Below are 27,402 nucleotides of genomic sequence, written 5' to 3'. Positions count from 1 at the left end.
GCCTGCAAACATCAAACAGGTTCAGTAAATTCTACAAAGAAGAATCATGGTTAATAATAAGTGGCTGGTGACAGACTCTGAGCTCATTCCTCCCGCTCCAGAATTAGAAAATTACCAGCAATAAAACTCGGAGCCAGCTGAGCTGAGCCTCGGATTCCAAGCGAGAGCTTTTGGAAGAGGATTAACTTTGAGGAGATTGTCGAATCATGTCGCAGGTACAATTTCCCCATTCCACCTTTATCTCGTTTCTTTATTGAATTATTTTATTTTTGTTTTGCAAACTGTTGTTGTAAAATGTGCCATTTAGGAAGCGCACGTTGTTAAGAAGAAACGGCCACCGATGAAGGAGGAAGATATTAAAGGAGCTCGGAATAAACTGGGAACTGAAAAGAAAATCCAGTCCAAAACCTACCAGGTTCTAAAGCAATGTGGTGAGTCCAGCAAATAAAGCAGCTTCTGGGAAAGTGAGGGGATAAAATAGCAACAAGGCCTTGAGAAGATAGACTTCTGACCCCCGAATGTTGAATGGGTTCTCGAATGTCTTCTGTCTTTTTGTCCATTGATTCTTGTTTGTGTAAAACCAAAGTCTGAAACTGACCAACACAGAATTTAACAAACCCAGGTGTTATTTTTAAAATGCAAGTTGTCAATTTATTTGCTCAGTTATTGAAATTTAGTTTTGATTTCTGAATCTGGAAGTGGATTTCCTCTCTCGGAATCTCACTGAAACCATTTCATGAATTTTCGCTAATTTGTCCAATTACTTCCTCATCGCCCCTATTCCTTAAAACCAGGAGTAAACTGAAAACAGATAAATCCATTATTTAGGAAGCAACAAATTCCTTTATCCAGACTTAATCAAACTTCCTGTTTGGGTTTTTTATTGGAAGTATTAGTGAGAGGCAACATGGTTTTGTAAAGGGGAGGTCGTGTCTCACTAATTTGATCGAGTTTTTCGAGGAAGTGACAAAGATGAATGATGAGGGTAGGGCAGTGGATGTTGTCTACATGGGCTTCAGTAAGGCCTTTGACAAGGTGCCTCATGGCAGAGTGGTGCAGAAGGTGAAGTCGCATGGGATCACAGGTGAGCTGGAAAGGTGGATACAGAACTGGCTCGGTCAAAGAAGACAGAGGTAGCAGTGGAAAGGGTGTGTTTCTGAATGGAGGGCTGTGACAAGTGGCGTTCCTCAGGGTTCAGTGCTGGGACCTTTGCTGTTTGTAATATATATATAAATGATTTGGAGGAAAATGTGACTGGTTTGATTAGTAAGTTTGCAGATGGTACCAAGGTTGGTGGAATTGCAGATAGCGATGAGGACCATCAGAAGACACAGCAGGATATAGATCAGTTGGCGGCTTGGGTGGAGAGATGGCAAATGGAGTTTAATCCGGACAAATGTGAGGTCATGCATTTTGGAAGGTCTAATACAGATAGGAAATATACAGTAAATGGCAGAACCCTTAAGATAGGGCAGAGGGATCTGGGTGTACAGGTACACAGGTCACTGAAAGTGGCAATGCAGGTGGAGAAGGTAGTCAAGAAGGCATACGGCATGCTTGCCTTCATCAGCCGGGGCATTGAGTTTAAAAAGTCATGTTGTAGCTTTATAGAACATTAGTTAGGCTGCACTTGGAATATAGTGTTCAATTCTGGTCGCCACACTACCAGAAAGACCTCACATTTGTCCGGGTTAAACTCCATTTGCCATCTCTCCGCCCAAGGAGGCTTTGGAGAGGGTACAGAAAAAATATACCAGGATGTTGCCTGGTATGGAGGGCATTAGCTATGAGGAGAGGTTGGAAAAACTTAGCTTGTTCTCACTGGAATGACAGAGGTTGAGGGGCGACCTGATAGAAGTCTACAAGATTATGAGAGGCATGGACAGAGTGGATAGTTAGAAGCTTTTTCCCAGGGTGGAAGAGTCAATTACTAGGGGGCACAGGTTTAAGGTGTGAGGGGCAAAGTTTAAAGGAGATGTACGAGGCAAAATTTTTACACAGAGGGTGGTGGGTGCCTGGAACTCGCTGCCGGGGGAGGTAATGGAAACGGATACAATAGTGTCTTTTAAGGAGCGTCTGGACAAATACGTGAATAGGATGCAAAAAGAGCGATATGGTCCCCAGAAGGGTAGGGGGTTTTATTTCAGTCGGGCAGCATGGTCGGTGCAGACTTGGTGGGCAGAAGGGCCTGTTCCTGTGCTGTAATATTCTTTGTTCTTTGTAATTTGGGTTCAGTATTAACAGAATAAAGTAATCTTGTAGTCCTACAACCTGGCGTGTACCTCTGTACCATTACTGAGTAAAAAAGAGTGAATCCAAGCAGGAAACCTCTGCTGGGATGAATTGAAAGTTGCCTTCCTATGAGGCTTGGTGGATAACCACATTATCTGGCATAACCCTCTCCCCTCCAAAAGCAATGAACCATGTGACCAATCTTGGACTAACAATGTGTAGAAAACATGATGGGAACCAAATGCCTGAAAATGAGGTGTCAATAAACTCTAGAGAAAGTGATCTCATTGGAGTTTCAAAGAAAGCTGGGATCCGACCTGAAAGGAAGGTAGTGATAGTTATCAGATATTAATCATCACTATTGCATTAAATTTCTTTCCAGCACCATTTGGATCCAGGCTGGAATATTGTAGCCAGTTCTGGGCACCAAACTTTCAAAAGGATGTCAAGGTCTTGGAGAGTGTAGAGGAAATTTACAAGAGGACTGAGGCACTCTGAAAAAACTAGAGATTCTGGGATTTTTCTCCTCACAGCAGAGAAAACTAAAGGGAGATTCAGTAAGAAGTTGTTGTTTCTGAAAGCAGGGAAATTGGCAACAAGAGAACACTGATATATGATCAGGAATTCATCTTTCAATCTTCATCATTAATATTGATATGAACCACAATCTTCCCCCTTTGTACAGCTGGGATGGTCTACACCTGAACTGTGCTGGCATGATGTTCTAGTGAACCAGGTAACTAGGGAAGTAGACAGAGTTTTAAACTAAATATTGAGGGTTAGGGATCAAATTTGGGAAGATGTGATATGCCAAAGAGTAGAGACAAGGAAAGAAAGAAAGGTACTAATATGAGATAAATAGACTGTGACAGGAAGGGACAGAGATTACAAATCTAAGAGGAAATTAGCAGATAAGGCTCGATGCTACAAAAATAATACATGGAACTTAAGGAAGGAGTTAGGAGGGCTAAAAGGGGTCATGAAAAGTCCTTGGCTAACAGAATTAAGGAAAATCCTAAGGCATTTTATACGTATGTAAAGAGCAAGAGGGTAGCCAGGGAAAGGGTTGGTTCACTCAAGGATAGTGGAGGGAATCTATGCACGTAACCAGAGGAAATGAGCGAGATACTAAATGAATACTTTGCCTCAGTATTCACCAAAGAGAGAGACTTGATGGATGAGGAGCCTAGGGTAGGGTGTGTAGATATTCTGGGTCATGTCAATATCAAAAAAAGGTGTTGGGCATCTTAAAAAGCATTAAAGTAGGTAAGTCACCAGGACCTGATGGGACCTGAGGGAATACTGAGGGAGGCAAGGGCGGAAATTGCTGAGGCCTTGGGAGAAATCTTTGTATCCTCATTGGCTACAAATTGAAGTTCCAGAGGACTGGAGAATAGCCAATGTTGTTCCATTGTTTAAGAAGGGTAACAAGGATAATTCAGGATATCGTGGGCCGGTGCTTTACATCAGTGGTAGGGAAATTATTGGAAAAGATTCTTAGGGACAGGATTTACTCACATTTGGAAACAAATGGACTTATTAGTGATAGACAGCTTAGTTTTGTGAAGGGGAGGTTGTGCTCACTAACTTGATCGTAGTTTTTCGAGGAAGTAACAAAGGTGATAAATGAGGCCATCATGTGGAGGTGCCGGCGTTGGACTGGGTGGGCACAGTAAGTAGTCTCACAGCGCCAGGTTAAATTCCAACAGGTTTATTTGGTAGCACGAGCTACCAAATAAACCTGTTGGATTTTAACCTAGTGCTGTGAGACTTCTTACAATGATAGATGAGGGAAAGGCAGTGGATGTTGTATACATGGACTTCAGTAAAACCTTTGACAAGGTACCTCATGGTAGACTGGTACGTAAGATGAAGTGACACGGGGTCAGAGGAGAGCTGGCAAGATGGATACAGCTTGGCCATAGAAGACAGAGGGAAGCAAGAGAGGGGTAGTTTTCTGAATGGAAGGCTGTGACTAGTGGTGTTCTACAGGGATCAGTTCTGGGACCTTTGCTGTTCGTAGTATATATAAATGATTTGGAGGAAAATGTAGCTAGTCTGCTTAGTAAATTCGCAGAGAACACAAAAATTGGTGGAGTTGCGGTTAGTGAAGAGGGCGGAGAAATGGCAGATGGAGTTTAATCCGGACAAGTGTAGGGTAATGCATTTTGGAAGGTCCAATGCATGTAGGAATTATACAGTAAATGGTAAAACCTTTAGGAGTATTGACAGGCAGAGAGATCTGGGCGTACATGTCCACCAATCACTGAAAGTGGCAACGCAGGTGGATTAGGGAGTCAAGACAGCATATAGCATGCTTGCCTACGTCGGTCAGGGCATTGAGTATAAAAATTTGCAGGTCATGTTGCAGCTGTACAGAACCTTAGTTAGGCCTCATTTAGAATATTGTGTACAATTTTGGTTATGAGGAGAGGTTGGATAAACTTGGTTTGTTCTCACTGGAACGTCAGAGGTTGAGGGGTGACATGATAGAGGTTTACAAGATTATGAGAGGCATGGACAGAGTGGATAGTCAGATGCTCTTTCCTAGGGTAGAAAAGTCAAGTACTAGGGGACATAAGTTTAAGGTGCATGGGGAAAAGTTTAGAGGAGATGGGCGAGGCAAGTTTTTTACAGTAAGAAGTTTAACAACACCAGGTTAAAGTCCAACAGGTTTATTTGGTAGCAAAAGCCACACAAGCTTTCGGAGCTCCAAGCCCCTTCTTCAGGTGAAGGGGCTTGGAGCTCCGAAAGCTTGTGTGGCTTTTGCTACCAAATAAACCTGTTGAACTTTAACCTGGTGTTGTTAAACTTCTTACTGTGTTTACCCCAGTCCAACGCCGGCATCTCCACAGCAAGTTTTTTAGACAGAGGGTGGTGAATGTCTGGAATGTCTGGGGAGGTGGTAGGAGCAGGTATGATAGCGGCCTTTAAGGAGCAACTAGACGAATACATGATTAGGATTGGAAGGGAAGGATACAGACTCCATAAATGCATACGGTTTTAGTTTAGGCAGGCATCATGATCGGCGCAGGCTTGGAGGGCCAAAGGGCCTGTTCCTGTGCTGTAATTTTCTTTGTTCTTTGACAGAGCTTAAGGTTCTGTATTTGAATACATGTAACATTTGAAATAAAACAGAGGAATTGATAGAGTAAATTAATAAGTATGATCTGATCGCTGTTACAGAGTGGTTACAGGATGACATAGATTGGGACCTGAATGTTGATGGGTGTGTGACATTTAGGAAGGACAGGAAGTGAGGATAAGGTGGAGGGGTGGCTCTGTTAATTAATGATGGTATTAGCACAATAGAGAAGGTTTACCTTAATCCAGCAAACCAGGGTGTGCAAGTGGTGTGGGGGTGCAGTCCAGGCCGCCAGTTGTAACTACATGGTAGGACAGAGTATAAAATAGACCATGAGAGCTTGTCAGAGAGAGACACTGTAATTATCACGGGGGACTTCAATCTACATATACAGTGGAAAAACCAGATGGGCAAAGGTAGCGTAGATGAAGAGTTCACAGAATGTTTTTGAGATAGTTCCTTAGAACAACATGTTCTTAACCCAACCACAAAGTACACTATATTAGACCTGGTATTGTGCATTGAGACAGGATTAATTGATAACTTCACAGTGAAGGCACCCCTGGGTAGAAGCAATCATATGATTGCATTTGATATTCAGCTTGAAGGGGAGAAGAGTGCATCCTAGACTAGTATTTTAAACTTAAATAAGGGCAATTCTGAGGGCATGAAAGCTAAAATGAATTGGCTAATGTGCTTAAGGAATAGATCAATAGAAGTCAAATGGCAGACATTTAAAAGCATATTCCAGAATACACGGAATAGACACATTCCAATGAGAGAGGGCCCATCATCAGTGGTTAACTAAAAAAAGGTAAAAACACTATTAAACTTAAAGAAACAGAATAAATTTGCACAAAGATGAGTGGCAGGTCAGAAGATTGGGAAAAAAAAATTAAAGAATAACAAAAAGATGGGGGGGTGGTGAATTAGAGTACGAGTGGAAGCTAGCCAGCAATATAACTACAAATAGAACAAAGAAAAGTACAGCACAGGAACAGGCCCTTTGGCAAGCCCATGCCGATCATGATGCCCTAACTAAACTAAAACAAACCTTCTGCCCTTACTCGGTCCGTATCCCTCTATTCCCTCCCTATTCATGCACCCATCCAGATGCCTCTTAAATGTTATTAGTGTCTGCTTCCACCACATCCTCTGGCAGCGCGTTCAGGCACCCACCACTCTCTGCGTGAAAAACTATCCCCTGCACATCTCCCTTAAACTGTCCCCCTCTCACCATGAACCTGTGCCCCATTGTAATTGACACTTCCACCCTGGGAAAAAAAACCTCTAACTATCCATCCTGTCTATGCCTCTCATAATTTTGTAGACCTCTATCATGTCTCCCCTCAACCTCCATCTTTCCAGTGAAAACAATCCTAGTTTATTTAACCTCTCCTCATAGTCAACATCCTCGAGACCAGGCAACAGCCTGGTGAACCTTCTTTACACTCTCTCCAAAGCTTCCACATCCTTCCAGTAGTGTGGTGACCAGAACTGCAAGCAAATAGGAAGAGTTTCTGTAGATATTTAAATAAGAAAAGAGTAAACCAAGTGAGCATTTGTCCTATAGTAAGTGCTGCTGGGGAACTGGTAATGGAAAGTAGAACTATGACAGATTAATTCAACAAGTATTTTACATTTGTCTTTAACATTGAGGACACCAGTACTTTCCAGAAATAGCAGTAAATCAGGAAAGGGAAGGGAGGGAGGAACTCAGGACAATTACAATCACCAGAGAAATAATATTAAGCAAATTGTTGGGTCTGCGGCTTACAAATCCTCAGCTCCCTAAGGATTTCACCCTAAGGTCTTGAAAGAAATGACTAGTGAGATAATTGATTTGATTTGATTTATTATTGTCACTTGATGCATTGATTTTAATTTTCCAAAATTCCCTAGATTCAGGGAAAGTTTTATTACATTGGAAAATAGCAAATGTAACTTCTTTATTCAAAAAGGGAGACAGAAAGCAGGAATCTATAGGCCAGTTAGCCTAACATCTGTCATCAGAAAAATGTTAGAAGCCATTATTAAAGATGTGAGAGCAGGACACTTGGAAAAATTCAAGGCAATCAGGCAGAGTCAACATGGTTTTGTGAAAGGGAAATGATATTTAACCAAATTATTCAAATTCTTTGAATTGATTTGATTTGATTTATTGTTTGATTTATTGTCACATGTATTAGCATACAATGAAAAGTATTGTTTCTTGCATGCTATACAGAGCATACCATTGACAGAGAAGGAAACGAGAGAATGCAGAATGTAGTGTTACGGTCATCGCTAGGTTGTAAAGAAAGATCAATTTAATGCAAGGTAGGTCCATTCAAAAGTCTGATGGCAGCAGGGAAGCTGTTCTTGAGTCGGTTGGTATGTGATCTCAGACTTTTGTATCTTTTTCCCAACGGAAGAAGGTGGAAGACTGGGGTGTGTGGGGTCCTTAATTATGTTGGCTGCTTTGCTGAGGCAGCGGGGAGTGTCGACAGAGTCAATGGATGGGAGGCTGGTCTGTGTGATGGATTGGGTTACATTCACGACCTTTTGTAGTTTATTGCATCTTGGGCAGAGCAGGAGCCATACCAAGCTGTGATACAACCAGAGAGAATGCTTTCGATGGTGCATCTGTAAAAGTTGCTGACAATTGTAGTGGACATGCCAAATTTCCTTAGTCTTCTGAGAAAGTAGAGGCGTTGGTGAGCTTTCTTAACTATAGTGTCGGCATGGGGGGACCAGGACAGGTTGTTGGTGATTTGGACACCTAAAAATTTGAAGTTCTCGACCCCTTCTACTTCACCCCCAATAATGTAGACAGGAGCATGTTCTCCTCTATGCTTCCTGAAGTCGATGACAATCTCCTTCGTTTTGCTGACATTGAGGGAGAGATTATTGTTGCCGCGCCAGTTCACCAGATTCTCTATCTCATTCCTGTACTCTGTCTCATCATTGTTTGAATCTGACCCACTACGATGGTGTCGTCAGCAAACTGAAATTCAAGTTGGAGTGGAATTTGGCCACACAGTCATAGGTGTACAAGGAGGATAGTAGGGGCTGAGAACACAGTCTTGTGGGGCACCGGTGTTGAGGATGATTGTGGAGGAGGTGTTGTTGCCTATCTTTACTGATTGAAGTCTGTGGGTTAGAAAGTTCAGGATCCAGTCGCAGAGGAAGGAGTCACATGTGCTGTGGATAAAAATGAGCTGGTGATGTTCTGTACCTAAATTTTCAGAAGGCATTTGACAAAGTGCCACATGAAAGGTATTTGCGTAAAATAAAAGTTCATAACATGTGGGTAAAGTATTGGCATGAATTGTAGTTTGTCTGGCTAACAGGAAATAGATCTTGGTAGATGTGATGAGTAGTGTACCACAGGGATCAGTGCTGTGGCCTCAACTTCTTACAATTTATATCAATGGCTTGCATGAAGGGACTGAAGCTATGATTGCTACATTTGTAGAGAGTTGTAGAGGTTGTTGACAGTTCTTTTTCAAACTGGAGGCCTATGACCAGCGGTGAACCTCAGGGATCAGTGCTGGGCCCCCTGTTATTTGTCATTTATATTAATGATTTGTATGAGAATATTGGGGTCATGGTTAGTACGTTTGCAGATGACACCAAGATTGGTGGCATAGTGGACAGTGAAGAAAGTTATCTCCAATTGCAATGGGATCTTGATCAATTGGGCCAGTGGGCTGACAAATGGCAGATGGAGTTTAATTTAGACAAATGCCAGGTGATGCATTTTGGTAGATTGAACCAGGGCAGGACTTACTCAGTTAATGGTAGGGCATTGGGGAATGTTACAGAACAAAGAGATCTAGGCATGCATGTTCATAGCTCCTTGAAAGTGGAGTCACAGGTGGACAGAGTGGTGAAGAAGGCATTCGGCATGCTTGGTTTCATCGGTCAGAACATTGAATACAGGAGTTGGGACGTCTTGTTGAAGTTGTACAAGACATTGGTAAGGCCACACTTGGGATACTGTGTGCAATTCTGGTCACCTTATTATAGAAAGGATATTATTAAACTAGAAAGAGTGCAGAAAAGATTTACTAGGATGCTACCGGGACTTGATGGATTGAGTTATAAGGAGAGGCTGAAACTTCTGGGACTTTTTTCTCTGGAGCGTAGGAGGCTGAGGGATGACATTATAGAGGTCTATAAGATAATGAGGTGCATAGACAAGGTAGATAGTCAATATCTTTTCCCAAAGATAGGGGAGTCTAAAACTAGAGGGCATAGGTTTAAGGTGAGAGGGGAGAGATACAAAAGTGTCCAGAGGGACAATTTTTTCACACAGAGGGTGGTGAGTGTCTGGAACAAGTTGCCAGAGACAGTAGTAGAGGCGGGTACAATTTTATCTTTTAAAAAGCATTTAGATAGTTACATGGGTACAATGGGGATAGAGAGATATGGGCCAAATGCAGGCAATTGGGATTAGCTTAGGGGTTTTTTAAAAAAAGGGCGGCATGGACAAGTTGGGCTGAAGGGCCTGTTTCCATGCTGTAAACCTCTATGACTCTATTTGCTGACAACACAAAGATAGGTTAGAAAGTAAATTGTGAAGAGGATGTAAAGAGGCTACAAAGGAACATAGGTTAAGTGAGTGAGAAAACATCTGGGAGATGGAGTATAATTTGGGCAAAGTTGATATTGTGCATTTTGGCAGCAAGAATGAAAATGTTTATTATCAAAATGGTGAGACTTAGCAGAGCTCTGACAAGCAGAGGGATCTGGGTGGCTTAGTGCATGATTCACAAAAAGCTACAGGTGCAGTAAGTAATTAGGAAAGCTAATAGAATGTTACTGTTTATTGTGAGGGGAATTGATTACAAAACTAGGAAGGTTATGTTTCAGTTGGAAAGGACATTGGTGAGACCACATCTGGAGTATTGGAGTGTTGGTCTCCCTATTTAAGGAAAGATGTAAATGTGTTAGAAGCTGTTCAGAGAAGGTTTACTAGACTAATATCGGGAATTGGTGGACTGCCTTAGGAGGAAAGATTGGAGAGGTTAGATTTGTATCCATTAAAGTTTAGAAGAATAAGAGGTGACTTGATCAAAACATTTAAGATCCTGAGGGGACCAGGGTGGATGTAGAGAGGATGTTTTCTCTCGTCAGAGAATCTAGAACTCGGGGTCACTGTTTAAAAATAAGGGGTTGCTCATTTAAGACAGAGATTAGGGAAATGTTTCTCTGAGAACATAAGAACATAAGAAATAGGAGCAGGAGTAGGCCATCTAGCCCCTCGAGCTGCCCCGCCATTCAATAAGATCATGGCTGATCTGAAGTGGATCAGTTCCACTTACCCCCCTGATCCCCATAACCCCTAATTCCCTTACTGATCAGGAATCCATCTATCTGTGATTTAAACATATTCAACGAGGTAGCCTCCACCACTTCAGTGGGCAGAGAATTCCAGAGATTCACCACCCTCTGAGAGAAGAAGTTCCTCCTCAACTCTGTCCTAAACTGACCCCCCTTTATTTTGAGGCTCTGCCCTCTAGTTCTAGCTTCCTTTCTAAGTGGAAAGAATCTCTCCACCTCTACCCTATCCAGCCCCTTCATTATCTTATAGTTCTCTATAAGATCCCCCCTCAGCCTTCTAAATTCCAACGAGTACAAACCCAATCTGCTCAGTCTCTCCTCATAATCAACACCCCTCATCTCGGGTATCAACCTGGTGAACCTTCTCTGCACTCCCTCCAAGGCCAATATATCCTTCCGCAAATAAGAGGACCAATACTGCACACAGTATTCCAGCTGCGGCCTCACCAATGCCCTGTACAGATGCAGCAAGACATCTCTGCTTTTATATTCTATCCCCCTCGCGATATAGGCCAACATCCCATTTGCCTTCTTGATCACCTGTTGTACCTGCAGACTGGGCTTTTGCGTCTCATGCACAAGGACCCCCAGGTCCCTTTGCACGGTAGCATGTTGTAATTTTTTTCCATTTAGATAATAATCCAATTTGCTATTATTTCCGCCAAAGTGAATAATCTCACATTTGTCAACGTTATACTCCATCTGCCAGATCCTCGCCCACTCACTCAGCCTGTCCAAATCTCTCTGCAGACCTTCTACGCCCTCCACACGATTCACGTTTCCACTTATCTTTGTGGCGTCTGCAAACTTTGTTACCCTGCACTCAGTCCCCTCCTCCAGATCGTCTATATAAATGGTAAATAGTTGAGGCCCCAGTACCGATCCCTGCGGCACGCCACTAGTTACCATCCGCCAACCAGAAAAGCACCCATTTATTCTGACTCTCTGCTTCCTGTCGGATAGCCAATCCCCAATCCACGCTAACACCCTACCCCCAACTCCGTGTGACCCAATCTTCTTCAGCAACTTTTTGTGAGGCACCTTATCAAACGCCTTTTGGAAATCCAAAAACACCGCATCCACCGGTTCCCCTCCGTCAACCGCACTAGTCACATTTTCATAAAAATCCAACAAGTTCGTCAAGCACGACTTTCCCCTCATGAATCCATGCTGCGTCTGCTTAATCGAACCATTCTTATCTGAGGAAGGTGAATCTCTGGAACTCTCTTCCCCAAAAGGCAGTGGAAGCAGTCTTTGAATATTTTAAAACCAGAGCTAGATAGATTCTTTATCAAAAAGGGGTGCAGGGTTATCGGAGGTCGGCAGAAATATGGGGTTGAAGTTACAATCAGATCAGCCATGATCTTATTGAGTGGCAGACTAGCTCAGGGGGCAAAGTTGCCTCCTACTGCTCCTAATTCAAATATTTGTACGCTCTGTGAAATTCTTGAGGCAACTTACCATCCTGGAGTCACTTCTGTGGCTGTGATGACATCTGTTTTTTTTACCTTACTTTTTAGCGGAGTTTTTTTTTCAGTTAAACAGGAAACCGGAAGTCGGCCGCGGGGAGGCCTGGGAAGGTTTTTTTTTGCCCAATAAATTTGAACGGGGAGGTAACCCGAGACCCTACACGTGTAACGTCCCCCACTCTCCCCCCTCCTCTAACGTAAAAAAAAAGACTCGGAGTGAGGGCAGGTAAGCTTTTTTTCCTCTCTTTTGTTTCTCAGTAAGGGAAGTAGCAGGGATGTCAGTGCAGGCAGTGCAATGTTCCTCCTGTGGGATGTTTGAGGTGAGGGACACCAGTGTCCCGGCTGAGTACACCTGCAGGAAGTGCACCCAATTCCAGCTCCTTGAAGACCGTGTTAGGGATCTGGAGCTGGAACTGGATGAACTCAGGATCACTCGGGAAGCAGAGGCAGCTATAGATAGAAGCTACAGGGAGGTAGTTACTCCTAGAAATGATGATACGTGGGTGACGGCGAGAAGGGGTAAGAAGCAGTCAGAGCAGCGATCCCCTGGATCCCCTGTTCCTCTGTATAACAAGTATTCCTTTTTGGATACTGTTGGGGGGGGGCGGGGAGACTTACCGGGGTAAGCCATGGGGTACAGGTCTCTGGCACAGAGTCTGTCCTTGTTGCTCAGAAGGGAAGGGGGGAGAGGAGTAGAGCATTAGTTATTGGGGACTCCATAGTTAGGGGGATAGATAGGAGATTCTGTGGGAACGAGAGAGACTCGCGGTTGGTGTGTTGCCTCCCAGGTGCCGGGGTCCGTGATGTCTCGGATCGTGTTTTCGGGATCCTTAAGGGGGAGGGGGACCAGCCCCAAGTCGTGGTTCACATCGGCACCCAAGACATAGGTAGGAAAAGGGGTGGGGATGTAAGGCTGAAATTCAGGGAGTTAGGGTGGAAGCTTAGGGCTAGAACAAACAGAGTTGTTATCTCTGGTTTGTTACCCGTGCCACGTGATAGTGAGGAGAGGAATAGGGAGAGAGAGCAGTTGAACACGTGGCTACAGGGATGGTGCAGGAGGGAGGGATTCAGATACCTGGACAATTGGGGCTCATTCTGGGGTAGGTGGGACCTCTACAAACGGGATGGTCTACACCTGAATCAGAGGGGTACCAATATCCTGGGGGGGAAATTTGCTAATGCTCTTCGAGAGGGTTTAAACTGATTCAGCAGGGGAATGGGAACCTGAATTGTAGCTCCAGTGTACAGGAGGTTGAGAGTAGTGAGGTCATAGATGAGGTTTCAGAGTCGCAGGAGTGTACTGGCAGGCAGGAAGGTGGTTTGAAGTGTGTATACTTCAATGCCAGGAGCATCCGGAATAAGGTGGGTGAACGTGCAGCATGGGTTGGTACCTGGGACTTCGATGTTGTGGCCATCTCGGAGACATGGATAGAGCAGGGACAGGAATGGTTGTTGCAGGTTCCGGGGTTTAGATGTTTCAGTAAGAGCAGGGAAGGTGGTAAAAGAGGTGGAGATGTGGCATTGTTAGTCAAGGATAGTATTATGGTGGCAGAAAGGATGTTTGATGAGGACTCGTCTACTGAGGTAGTATGGGCTGAGATTAGAAACAGGAAAGGAGAGGTCACCCTGTTGGGAGTTTTCTATAGGCCTCTGAAAAGTTCCAGAGATGTAGAGGAAAGGATTGCAAAGATGATTCTGGATAGGAGCGAAAGTAACAGGGTAGTTGTTATGGGGGGACTTTAACTTTGCAAATATTGACTGGAAAAGCTATAGTTCGAGTACTTTAGATGGGTCAGTTTTTGTCCAATGTGTGCAGGAGGTTTCCTGACACAATATGTAACGAGGCCACATTGGATTTGGTACTGGGTAATGAACCAGACCAGGTGTTAGATTTGGAGGTAGGGGAGCACTTTGGTGATAGTGATCACAATTCGGTTATGTTTACTTTAGCGATGGAAAGGAAGAGGTATATACCGAAGGGCAAGAGTTATAGCTGGGGAAAAGGAAATTATGATGCGATTAGGAGAGATTTAGGATGCATAGGTTGGGGAAGGAAACTGCAGGGGATGGACACAATTGAAATGTGGAGCTTGTTCAAGGAACAGCTACTACGTGCCCTTGATAAGTATGTACCTGTCAGGCAGGGAGGAAGTGGTTGAGCGAGGGAACCGTGGTTTACTAAAGAAGTTGAATCTCTTGTGAAGAGGAAGAAGGAGACTTATGTAAAGATGAAACATGAAGGCTCAGTTAGGGCGCTTGAGAGTTACAAGTTAGCCAGGAAGGACCTAAAGAGAGAGTTAAGAAGAGCCAGGAGGGAACATGAGAAGTCTTTGGCAGGTAGGATCAAGGAAAACCCTAAAGCTTTCTATAGGTATGTCAGGAATAAAAGAATGACTTGGGTAAGATTAGGGCCAGTCAAGGACAGTAATGGGAAGTTGTGCGTGGAGCCTGAAGAGATAGGAGAGGCGCTAAATGAATATCTTTCATCAGTATTCACACAGGAAAAAGACAATGTTGTCGAGGGGAGTACTGAGATGCAGGCTATTGGACTCGGCGGGATTGAGATTAATAAGGAGAAGGTGTTAGCAATTCTGGAAAGTGTGAAAATAGATAAGTCCCCTGGGCCGGGTGGGATTTATCCCAGGATTCTCTGGGAGGCTAGGGAGGAGATTGCAGAGCCTTTGGCTTTGATCTTTATGTTGTCATTGTCTACAGGAATAGTGCCAGAAGACTGGAGGATAGCAAATGTTGTCCCCTTGTTCAAGAAGGGAAGCGGAGACAACCCTGGTAATTATAGACCAGTGAGCCTTACTTCTGTTGTGGGCAAAGTTTTGGAAAGGATTATAAGAGATAGGATTTATAATCACCCAGAAAGGAATAATTTGATTAGGGATATTCAGCACGGTTTTGTGAAGGGTAGGTCGTGCCTCACAAACCTTATTGAGTTCTTTGAGAAGGTGACCAAAGAGGTGGATGAGGGTAAAGCAGTTGATGTGGTGTATATGGATTTCAGTAAAGCGTTTGATAAGGTTCCCACGGTAAGCTATTGCAGAAGATACAGAGTCATGGGATTGAGGGTGATTTAGTGGTTTGGATCAGGAATTGGCTCGCTGTAAGAAGACAGAGGGTGGTGGTTGATGGGAAATGTTCATCCTGGAGTTCAGTTACTAGTGGTGTACTGCAAGGATCTGTTTTGGGGCTACTGCTGTTTGTCATTTTTCTAAGTGACCTGGATGAGGGCGTAGAAGGATGGGTTAGTGAAATTGCGGATGACACTAAAGTCGGTGGAGTTGTGGACAGTGCAGAAGGATGTTGCAGGTTACAGAGGGACATAGATAAGCTGCAGAGCTGAGCTGAGAGGTGGCAAATGGAGTCAATGCGGAAAAGTGTGAGGTGATTCACTTTGGAAGGAGTAACAGGAATACAGAGTACTGGGCTAATGGTAAGATACTTGGTAATGTGGATGAACAGAGAGATCTCGGTGTCCATGTGCATAGACCCCCGAAAGTTGGCACCCAGGTTGATAGGGTTGTTAAAAAGGCGTATGGAGGGTTAGCTTTTATTGGTGGAGGGATTGAGTTTAGGAGCCAAGAGGTCATGTTGCAGCTGTACAAAACTCTGGTGCGGCCGCACTTGGAGTATCGCGTACAGTTCTGGTCACCAGATTATAGAAAGGATGTGGATGCATTGGAAAGGGTGCAGAGGAGATTTACTAGGATGTTGCCTGGTATGGTGGGAAGGTTTTATGAGGAAAGGCTGAGGGACTTGAGGTTGTTTTTGTTAGAGAGAAGAAGGTTAAGAGGTGACTTAATAGAGGCATACAAGATGATCAAAGGATTAGATAGGGTGGATAGTGAGAGCCTTTTTCCTCGGATGGTGTTGGCTAGCACAAGGGGACATAGCTTTAAATTGAGGGGTGATAGATATAGGACAGATGTCAGAGATAGGTTCTTCACTCAGAGAGTAGTAAGGGCGTGGAATGCCCTGCCTGCAGCAGTAGTGGACTCGCCAACATTAAGGGCATTTAAATGGTCATTGGATAAACATATGGATGATATTGGAATAGTGTAGGTTAGATGGGCTTTAGATTGGTTTCACTGGTCGGCGCAACATCGAGGGCCGAAGGGCCTGTACTGCGCTGTAATGTTCTATGTTCTATGATTTCCTATTGAATCTCTATTCACTATTTAATAAATGGCAGGAAACTGGGTAGCTCAGAGGAACAGAGGGATTTTGGGATAATTATTCACAGGCTGAGGGGAGACTTAATAGAGGTTTATAAAATGATGAAGGGGATAGATAGAGTGAACGTTCAAAGACTATTTCCTCGGGTGGATGGAGCTATTACAAGGGGGCATAACTATAGGGTTCGTGGTGGGAGATATAGGAAGGATATCAGAGGTAGGTTCTTTACGCAGAGAGTGGTTGGGGTGTGGAATGGACTGCCTGCAGTGATAGTGGAGTCGGACACTTTAGGAACATTTAAGCGGTTATTGGATAGGCACATGGAGCACACCAGGATGATAGGGAGTGGGATAGCTTGATCTTGGTTTCAGATAAAGCTTGGCACAACATCGTGGGCCGAAGGGCCTGTTCTGTGCTGTACTGTTCTATGTTCTATGTTCTCGATCCCTGAAGGCGACAGAACACATTAATAGGATGGGTCAGAAGGAATATGGGACACTTGCCTTTATCAGCCGTGGTTTAAAAATGTTCATTAGTGTCACAAGTACACTTATATTAACACTGCAATGAAGTTACTGTGAAAAACCCCTCGTCGCCACACTCCGGCGCCTGTTTGGGTACACTGAGCGAGAATTTAGCATGGCCGATGCACCTAACCAGCACATCTTTCAGGCTGTGGGAGAAAACTGGAGCACCCGGAGGAAACCCACGCAGACACGGAGAGAACTTGCAGACTCCGCACAGTGACCCAAAGCCTGGAATCGAACCCGGATCCCTGGCGCTGTGAGATGGCAGTGCTATCCACTGTGCCACCGTGGCGCCCACAGTGGTATAGAGTATAATCCTCATGGAATCATAGAATCCCTGTAGTTTAGGAGGAGGCCATTCGGCCAATCAAGCCTCCAGCGACAATCCCACCATGGCCCTATCCCCCTAACTCCACCTATTTCCTCTGCTAATCTCCCTGATACTCAAGGGCAATTTAGCATAGCCAATCCACCTAACCTGTACACCTTTGGAGTGTGGGAGGAAACTGGAGCATCCGGAGGAAACCCACGCAGCCTCATTGTTCCACAGGGGCAGGCTGAGGGTAAGGGAGTTTGTTTCTGCATTTGATTTATTCATTTCTTTTTCAGTTAAATTTGTGTTAAAAATCAGAGGGTTCTTTTTCCAAAACTGGAAGTAGGCCCAGGAGAAGCCTGGGAAGGTTTTTGGAGGGTTTAAAAGCAGGCCGCACTTTTGAGCGGGCAGCGTCGGGAGCGGGCAGTGGAGTGACCAGGGAGCAGAGTGTGAGCTGTAAGGGCTTTGGCTCACAGGGCTTCGGGGGAAAGGGCGAAGCGGGGTCGGTTTTTCTTTCCATTCCTATAAAGGAAAAGGGTAGCTATGAGTGATAGGCCAGTTTGTTGCTTTCGGTGTGGGATGTGGGAGTTCCCGGAAACACCTAGCTGCCCGGAGATTCACATTTGCGCCAGGTGCGTGGAACTGCAGCTCCTGAGGGACCGCGTCAGGGAACTGGAGCAGCGGCTTGATGACCTTAGTCTAGTCAGGGAGAATGAGAGACAAATAGACATGAGTTATAGGCAAGTAGTTACACCGGGGCCTCAGGGGGAAGACACATGGGTCACAGTTAGGAGGAGTAAAGGTCAGAAGGGTAACGTACCAGAGAGTATTCCAGTGGCTGTCTCTCATAATAGGAAGGGCTCGGCGACAGGTGTGAGATGGGGAGGGGAGTGAGCAATTAATGGTGGGATCACCTGTGGTTGTCCCCCTCCAAAACAAGTATATTGTTTTGGATAGTGTGGAGGAGGATGACTCTCCAGGGGTAAGCCACAGTGACCAGGTCACTGGCACACAGTAAGGCTCTGTGGCCCGGAAAGGAAAGAGAGGGATTAGGAGAGCAATAGTGGTGGGGACGCGTCGGTTAGAGGCACGGACAGGCGATTCTGTGGGTGCGAACAGGACTCCAGGATGGTAGTCTGCCTACCCGGTGCTGGGGTACTGGATGTCTCCAAGCGGATAGGAGGATAAAGAAACGGATGTCATTGTACACATTGGTGCAAATGACGTAGATAGGAAGAGCAGGGGGATCCTATGAGAGCAATTCAGGGAGTTGGGAAATAGGCTAAAAAGTAGGGCCTCCAGGGTGGCAATCTCTGGGCTGGCCCCAATGCCTAGGGCCAGTGAGTCTAGGAATAGGGAGATAGTACAATTGAACGCTTGGCTCAAGGACTGGTCCAGGAGGGAGGGCTTCATATTCCTGGATCACTGGGAAGTTTTCAAGAGAGGAGGGCACCTGTACAAGAAGGACGGGTCACAACTAAATTGGAAGGGCACGAATATCCTGGCTGGGAGTTTTGCTAGTGCAGTTCGGGTGGGTTTAAACTAATATGGCAGGGGGGTGGGGATCAAAACATTATGTCTACAAGTGTAGAGGCTGGGGACGAGCTTGGGGCCAGGACAAGGCTGGCAAGGAAGAAGAGCACTCTGGGGGAGGATGACCTCACTGGGCCTGGAGGTCTGGAGTGCATCTACTTCAATGCAAGGAGCGTAGCAGGTAGGACAGATGAACTTAGGGCCTTAATGCTTACGAGGAATTTGGATGTGGTTGCGGTGACAGAGACTTGGTTGAAAGAGGGACAGGACTGGCAGCTGAATATTCCGGGGTGCAAGTGTTTTAGGCGAGACAGAGGAGGGGCCAAAAGAGGTGGGGGAGTAGCAGTATTAGTTAGAGAGCATATTACAGCGGTGCAGAGGGAGGACAATTCAGACGGGTCGTGTAACGAGTCACTGTGGGTGGAACTCAGAAACAGGAAGGGAGCAGTCACTATGTTGGGGGTATACTACAGGCCCCACAACCACCCAAGGGAAGTGGAAGAACGGATAAGTCAGGAGATAATGGATAGGTGCAGGAAAAATGGATGGCTTTGTCAAGGGCAGATCGTGCCTTACGAGCCTGGTGGAGTTCTTCGAAAATGTGACTAAACACATTGACGAAGGGAAGGCGGTAGATGTGGTTTATATGGATTTTAGCAAGGCGTTCGATAAGGTCCCCCATGCAAGGCTTCTAGAAAAAGTGAGAGGGCATGGGATCCAAGGGGCTGCTGCCCTGTGGATCCAGAACTGGCTTGCCCAAAGGAGGCAGACAGTGGGTATAGATGGGTCTTTTTCTAAATGGAGGTCGGTCACCAGTGGTGTGCCCCAGGGATCTGTTCTGGGACCCTTGCTGTTTGTCATTTTCATAAATGACCTGGATGAGGAAGCGGAGGGATGGGTTGGTAAGTTTGCCGACGACACGAAGGTTGGTGGAGTTGTGGATAGTCTGGAGGGATGTCAGAAGTTACAGAGGGACATAGATAGGATGCAAGACTGGGCGGAGAAGTGGCAGATGGACCTCAACCCAGATAAATGCGTCGTGGTCCATTTTGGTAGGTCAGATGGGATGAAGGAGTACAATATAAAGGGAAAGACTCTTAATACTGTAGAGGATCAGAAGGATCTTGGGGTCCGGGTCCATAGGACTCTAAAATCGGCCCCGCAGGTGGAGGAGGTGGTTAAGAAGGCGTATGGTGTGCTGGCCTTTATCAATCGAGGGATTGAGTTTGGGAGTCCGGGGATAATGACGCAGCTATATAAGACCCTCGTCAGACCCCACTTGGAGTACTGTGCTCAGTTCTGGTCGCCTCACTATAGGAAGGATGTGGAAAAGATTGAAAGGGTGCATAGGAGATTTACAAAGGATGTTGCCTGGATTGAGTGGCATGCCTTATGAGGATAGGCCGAGGGAGCTCGGTCTTTTCTCCTTGGAGAGACGAAAGATGAGAGGAGACCGATTAGAGGTGTATAAGATGTTGAGAGGCATGGATCGGGTGGACTCTCAGAGGCTTTTTCCCAGGGTGGAAATGTCTTCTATGAGAGGACACAGGTTTAAGGTGCTGGGGTGTAGGTACAGGGGAGATGTTAGGGGTAAGTTTTTCACACAGAGGGTGGTGGGCGAGTGGAATCGGCTGCCGTCAGTGGTGGTGGAGGCGAACTCAATAGGGTCTTTTAAGAGACTCCTGGATGAGTACATGGAGCTTAATAGGATGGAGGGTTATAGGTAGGTCTCGAAGGTAGGGATGTGTTCGGCACAACTTGTGGGCCGAAGGGCCTGTTTGTGCTGTAGTTTTTCTATGTTTCTCTGTTTCTAAAATAGGGTTGTTGTAGTGGGAGACTTCAATTTCCCTGGTATAGACTGGAAATCATGTAGGGCTGGGAGTCTGAATGGGGAGAAATTTGTAAAATGCGTACAGGAAGGTTCTTTGGAACAATATGTAGATAGCCCAACTAGAGAGGGGGCTATACTGGACCTAGTACTGGGGAATGAGCCCGGTCAGGTCGTCAAAGTTTCGGTAGGGGAACATGTGGCAAATAGTGACCACAATTCTGTTAGCTTTAGGATAGTGATGGAAAAGGATGAGTGGTGTCCCAAGGGTAAGGTGTTGGATTGGAGGAAGGCTAACTTTAGTGGGATTAGGCAGAAATTGGGAGCTGTTGATTGGGAGAGGCTGTTTGAGGGTAAATCCACATCTGGCATGTGGAAGTCTTTTAAGGAACAGTTGTTCGGGCTGCAGGATAGGCATGTGCCTGTAAAAAAGGATAGGAAGGGTAGGATTCGAGAACCGTGGATAACCAGGGAAATTGGGGGATTGGTCAATAAGAAAAGAGAGGCGTACGTTCAATCCAGGCAGCTAAAAACGGAGGGAGCTCTGGAGGAATATAAAGAAAGCAGGAAAGAATTCAAACGAGGATTTAGAAGGGCAAAAAGGGGTCACGAAATGTCCTTGGCAGACAGGATTAAGGAGAATCCCAAGGCATTTTATTCATACGTTAGGAACAAAAGGGTTGTCAGGGAAAAAATTGGACCTCTCAGGGACAAAAGTGGGGAATTATGCTTGGAGCCCAAAGAAGTAGGGGAGATCCTAAATGAATACTTTGTGTCGGTATTCACAAAGGAGAGGGATGTGTTGACTGGGAGTGTCTCGGAGGGGAGTGTTGACCCGTTAGAGAAAATCTCCATTACAAGGGAGGAAGTGTTAGGTTTGTGTGAGAATATAAAGACTGACAAATCCCCAGGGCCTGATGGAATCTATCCAAGGCTGCTCAGGGAGACGAGAGATGAAATCGCTGGGCCTCTGACGCAAATCTTTGTCTCATCACTGGACACAGGTGAGGTCCCAGAGGATTGGAGGATAGCTAATGTGGTCCCGTTATTTAAGAAGGGTAGGAAGGATAACCCGGGAAATTATAGGCCGGTGAGCTTGACGTCCGTGGTGGGGAAGTTGTTGGAGAGGATTCTTAGAGATAGGATGAATGCGCATTTAGAAAGGAATAAGCTCATTAATGATAGTCAGCATGGTTTTGTGAGAGGGAGGTCATGCCTCACTAACCTGGAGTTTTTTGAAGAGGTGACTAGAATGGTTGACGAGGGAAGGGCTGTGGATGTCGTCTATATGGACTTCAGTAAAGCGTTTGACAAAGTCCCTCATGGTAGGTTGGTGGAAAAGGTTGGATCTCATGGGATAAAGGGGGAGGTGGCTAGATGGGTGGAGAACTGGCTTGGTCAAAGAAGACAGAGGGTGGTAGTGGAAGGGTCTTTTTCCGGCTGGATGCCTGTGACTCGTGGTGTTCCGCAGGGCTCTGTATTGGGACCTCTGCTGTTTGTGATTTATATAAACGATCTGGAAGAAAGTGTAACTGGGGTGATCAGTAAGTTTGCGGACGACACGAAAATGGCTGGACTTGCAGATAGTGAGGAACATTGTCAGAGGCTACAGAAGGATATAGATAGGCTGGAAATTTGGGCAAGGAAATGGCAGATGGAGTTCAATCCAGATAAATGCGAAGTGATGCATTTTGGTAGAACTAACGTAGGGGGAAGCTATACGATAAATGGCAGAACCATAAACGGTGTAGATACGCAAAGGGACCTGGGTGTGCAAGTCCACAGATCCTTGAAGGTGACGTCACAGGTGGGGAAGGTAGTGAATAAGGCATATGGCATGCTTGCCTTTATAGGATGGGGCATAGAGTATAAAAGTTGGGGTCTGATGTTGCAGTTGTATAGAACGTTGGTTCGGCCGCATTTGGAATACTGCGCCCAGTTCTGGTCGCCACACTACCAGAAGGAAGTGGAGGCTTTAGACAGAGTGCAGAGGAGGTTTACCAGGATGTGAGAGATTCTTTCCACTTAGAAAGGAAATCAGAACTAGAGGGCACAGCCTCAAAATAAAGGGGGGTCAGTTTAGAACCATAGAAAATTACAGCTCAGAAACAGGCCTTTTGGCCCTTCTTGTCTGTGCCGAACCATTTTATGCCTAGTCCCACTGACCTGCACTTGGACCATATCCCTCCACACCCCTCTCATCCATGAATCCGTCCAAGTTTTTCTTAAATGTTAAAAGTGACCCCGCATTTACCACTTTATCCGGCAGCTCATTCCACACTCCCACCACTCTCTGCGTGAAGAAGCTTTTAGGGAATTCTGTACCTGTATTCCCAGATCCCTCTGTTCAACTGCACTCTTCAGAGTCCTACCATTTACCCTGTACGTTCTCCTTTGGTTTGTCCTTCCATAGTGCAATATCTCACACTTGTCTGCGTTAAATTGCATTTGCCATTTTTTAGCCCATTTTTCTAGTTGGTCCAAATCCCTCTGCAAGCTTTGAAAACCTTCCTCACTGTCCACTACACCTCCAATCTTTGTATCATCAGCAAACTTGCTGATCCAATTGACCACATTATCATCCAGATCATTGATATAGATGACAAACAACAATGGACCCAACACCGATCCCTGCGGCACACCACTAGTCACTCAGAGAAGCAATCCTCCACAACCATTCTCTGGCTTCTTCCATTGAGCCAGTATCTTATCCAATTTACTACCTCCCCATGTATACCTAGCGACTGAACCTTCCTAACTAACCTCCCATGAGGGACCTTGTCAAAGGCCTTGCTGAAATCCAGGTAGACAACATCCACCGCCTTCCCTTCATCCACTTTCCTGGTAACCTCCTCGAAAAACTTCAATAGATTGGACAAACATGACCTACCACGCACAAACCCATGTTGACTCTCCCTAATAAGTCCCTGTCTATCCAAATATTTGTAGATATTTAGGACAGAGTTGAGGAGGAACTTCTTCTCTCAGAGGCTGGTGAATCTCTGGAATTCTCTGCCCACTGAAGTGGTGGAGGCTACCTCATTGAATATGTTTAAGTCATGGATAGATGGATTTCTGATCGGTAGGGGAATTAAGGGTTATGGGGAGCAGGCGGGTAAGTGGAACTGATTCACTTCAGATCAGCCATGATCTTATTGAATGGCGGGGCAGGCTCGAGGGGCTAGATGGCCTACTCCTGCTCCTATTTCTTATGTTCTTTTGTTGTCTGGGGGGTTTGGAAGGGCTTAGTTATGAGGAGAGATTGGGTAAACTGGGGTTGTTCTCACTGGAAAGACGGAGGATGAGGGGTGACCTAATTGAGGTGTATAAAATTATGAAAGGCATAGATAGGGTGAACAGTGGGAAGCTTTTTCCCAGGTTGGTGGTGACGTTCACGAGGGGTCATAGGTTCAAGGTGAGGGGAGGGAGGTTTAATACGGATATCAGAAGGACATATTTTACACAGAGGGTGGTGGGAGCCTGGAATGCGCTGCCAGGCAAGGTGGTGGAGGCGGACACACTGGGAACGTTTAAGACTTATCTAGATAGCCGCATGAACGGAGTGGGAATGGAGGGATACAAAAGAATGGTCTAGTTTGGACCAGGGAGCGGCGCAGGTTTGGACGGCCAAAGGGCCTGTTCCTGTGCTGTATTGTTCTTTGTGTAAACTCCACAGTTATTTGAGGCCGGAATTGAACCCGGGTCCCTGGCACTGTGAAGCAGCAGTGCTAACCACTGTGCCACCCCAAAAGAACAAGGAGATAATATTAGATACAGAGTGTTGGTTGGGTCACAGCCTAACTTAGGACGGCATGGTGCCACACTGGTTAGCGCTGTTGCCTCACAGCACGAGGGACCCGGGTTCAATTCCCGGCTTGGGTCACTGTCTGTGTGGAGTTTGCACGTTCTCCCCGTGTCTGCGTGGGTTTCCTCCAGGTGCTCCGGTTTCCTCCCACAGTCTGAAAGACGTGTTGATTAGGTGCATTGGCTATGCTAAATTCTTCCTCAGTGTACCCGAACAGGCGCCGGAATGTGGCGACTAGGGGATCTTCACAGTAACTTCATTGCAGTGTAAAAAGTATTTCGATGAGCACTTGAAAAATCACAACATTCAAGGATATGGGACAAATGTAGGAAAATGGGATCAGTGCACCTTTAGTGGCAGATAGGTTGTTTAAGACAGAGATAGATAGGTTCTTGATTGATAAGGGGATCAGGGGTTATGGGGAAAAGGCAGGAGAATGAGGATGATAAAAATCTCAGCCATGATTGAATAGTGGAACAGACTCGATGGGCCTAGTGGCCTAATTCTGCTCCTACGTCTTATGCTCTTATGTAGACTTGATGGGCCGAAAGGCCTCTTCTGCATTGTACGACGCTATGACCCTATCCAACTGAGGTATATGAGATGCTAAAGTGGATCAACAGGGTAGATGTACAGTGAATGTTTCCTCTTGTTGGACATCCTAGAATGAGAAGCCATATTTTTAGGCTAAGATTTAAAACAGGAATGAGGAGTTACTTCAATGAAAAAGTCGTCAATCTGTGGAATTCTTTTCCCCAATGTGCAGCAGACGCCGGAACACCGAAAAAATTTGAGTAGATAGGTTTTTAATTACTAGAGGATGAAGTGTAATGGAGGACGAGCAGGAAGATAGAGATTAGGCTGAGAAGCCATGACCGTATTGAATGACGGGACAGGCTTGAGGGGCTGTATTGCTTGCTCCTGCTCCTGGTTCTAATGAGGGAATTAGAACAAAGAACAGTACAGCACAGGAAACAGGCCCTTTGGCCCTCCAAGCCTGTGCCGCTCATTGGTCCAACTAGACCATTTGTTTGTATCCCTCCATTCCCAGCCTGCTCATGTGACTATCCAGGTAAGTCTTAAACAATGCCAGCGTGTCTGCCTCCACCACCCTACTTGGCAGTGCATTCCAGGCCCCCACCACTCTCTGTGTAAAAAACATCCCTCTGATATCTGAGTTATCATAGAAAATCATAGAAACCCTACAGTACAGAAAGAGGCCATTCGGCCCATCGAGTCTGCACCGACCACAATCCCACCCAGGCCCTACCCCCATATCCCTAGATATTTACCCACTAATCCCTCTAATCTACACATCCCAGGACACTAAGGGGCAATTTAAGCATGGCCAATCAACCTAACCCGCACATCTTTGGAATGTGGGAGGAAACCGGAGCACCCGGAGGAAACCCATGCAGACACGAGGAGAATGTGCAAACTCCACACAGACAGTGACCTAAGCCGGGAATCGAACCCAGGTCCCTGGAGCTGTAAAGCAGCAGTGCTAACCACTGTGCTACCGTGCCGCCCCTCTCACCTTGAGCCCGTGACCCCTCGTGATCGTCACCTCCGACCTGGGAAAAAGCTTCCCACTGTTCACCCTATCTATACCCTTCATAATTTTGTACACCTCTATTAGGTCTCCCCTCATTCTCCGTCTTTCCAGGGAGAACAAGCCCAGTTTACCCAATCTCTCCTCATGGCTAAGACCCTCCATACCAGGCAACATCCTGGTAAACCTTCTCTGCACTCTCTCTAAATTCTACTATGATGAGAGGCTGAGCAAATTGGACTTGTTTCATCTGGAATTTAGCGGAATGAGAGGCGAATCTCATTGTAACCTAAGAGATATGGTGAGCAGGTAGAAAAGTAAAAGTGAAGCTCAAGATCACCATGACCATATTAAATGATGGAGCATGCTGAATGAACTGGATGGTCTAGCTCTGTTCCTATTTTGTGTGCTCTTATGTCGCTTTTGTTGTGGGATGGTATGTTCTGGGCTTGCCCATTTGTTTGCTACAATCCAATGTTTGGTTGTCGGGATCAGTGGGACAGTTTTGTGACTGTGTTTTTTGTACTAACAGAGCAGGAAGGTGCTGTTGCTCCTTCTGTCTTCAGCAGCGCGAGAACGGGACAAGAGACAGCGTTTACAAAGGGAGCCGAAGATCAGCCAAAGAGCGTCTTCAGTAAATGAGAAAAGTTCAGCATCCAACAACATTTGATCCTAAAGTGAAAACAGCTGTAAGCTAATTTTATGAAACCTCAATGTTCTTCCTAACGTGAAGAAATCCTGTTTATTTTTATATAAAATAAAAAAATAAAGTCACTTCCTGATTCAAAATCCCACTGAACAGGTGGACTTAAATTCTGAAGGTATAAAGTGTCTGGGTGAGAAAAAAGCACCAGATTAGAAAACAAGATTACATTGTCAAAACTCTTCAAATAAACAAACCATTTGAGGTTTGTGACTCTAATCAATGCTGCTCATTTATTCTTCAGTCACACTCTGTTTTAAGCTACACTTGATCTTCAATCAGACCAGTTGGACAGCACAGATCCAATCTGCTAAATCAGTGGACAACAAACCGAGAGCTGGTACAAGGCATGGCCTGCACATTAAATATTTCTAAAAACAAGGTGCTCAGAAAAAATATGAAACTGAGAAAAAGAGGAGTGGTATTGATTAAGGAGGACATTGCAGTGCTGGGGAGAGAGTTTGTCCAGAGGAGTCAAGGATAACATCAAATATTTGGCTTGAGCCAAGGAACAGAAAAGATGCACTTATGTTGCTCAGTGAAGGTTATGGGCCACCAACTAGACAGGAAGAAGTAGAGGAACAAATTTGCAAGGAAATTATAGAGATGTGCAAGAATTATAGAATAGTTATAATGAGGGACTTCACACTGATACTATCCCAGTCTATATTTAAATAATTAAAGGCAGAGAGGGATAAGAGTTCTTAGTGTGTGTTCAGGAAAGTTTTCTACAACAGTATGTGTCCAGTCCTTAAGTCACCCAAAGCCAGAATCGAACCCAGGTCCCTGGCGTTGTGAGGCAGCAGTGCTAATGACTGTGCTCCCGTGCATCTTCTCTGCAC

General features: G+C 45.4%; 1 protein-coding gene across 1 annotated transcript; it reads left to right on the top strand.

Moving 5' to 3' along the window:
* The first annotated feature begins 101 nt into the window (after positions 1 to 101).
* LOC144491784 (musculoskeletal embryonic nuclear protein 1-like) lies at positions 102 to 26,651 on the top strand. The gene is made up of 3 exons (XM_078210080.1): positions 102 to 215; positions 308 to 431; positions 26,390 to 26,651. The coding sequence occupies exons 1-3, from the start codon at positions 207 to 209 to the stop codon at positions 26,497 to 26,499; spliced, it is 243 nt and encodes an 80-aa protein (XP_078066206.1). The 5' UTR covers positions 102 to 206; the 3' UTR covers positions 26,500 to 26,651.
* The last annotated feature ends 751 nt before the right edge of the window (positions 26,652 to 27,402 follow it).

This window comes from Mustelus asterias, chromosome 3, assembly GCF_964213995.1.
Source record: "Mustelus asterias chromosome 3, sMusAst1.hap1.1, whole genome shotgun sequence".
Lineage (NCBI taxonomy): Eukaryota > Metazoa > Chordata > Chondrichthyes > Carcharhiniformes > Triakidae > Mustelus > Mustelus asterias.
The sequence above is the reverse complement of the archived record's forward strand: the minus strand, read 5'-3'. Positions and strand labels throughout refer to the sequence as shown.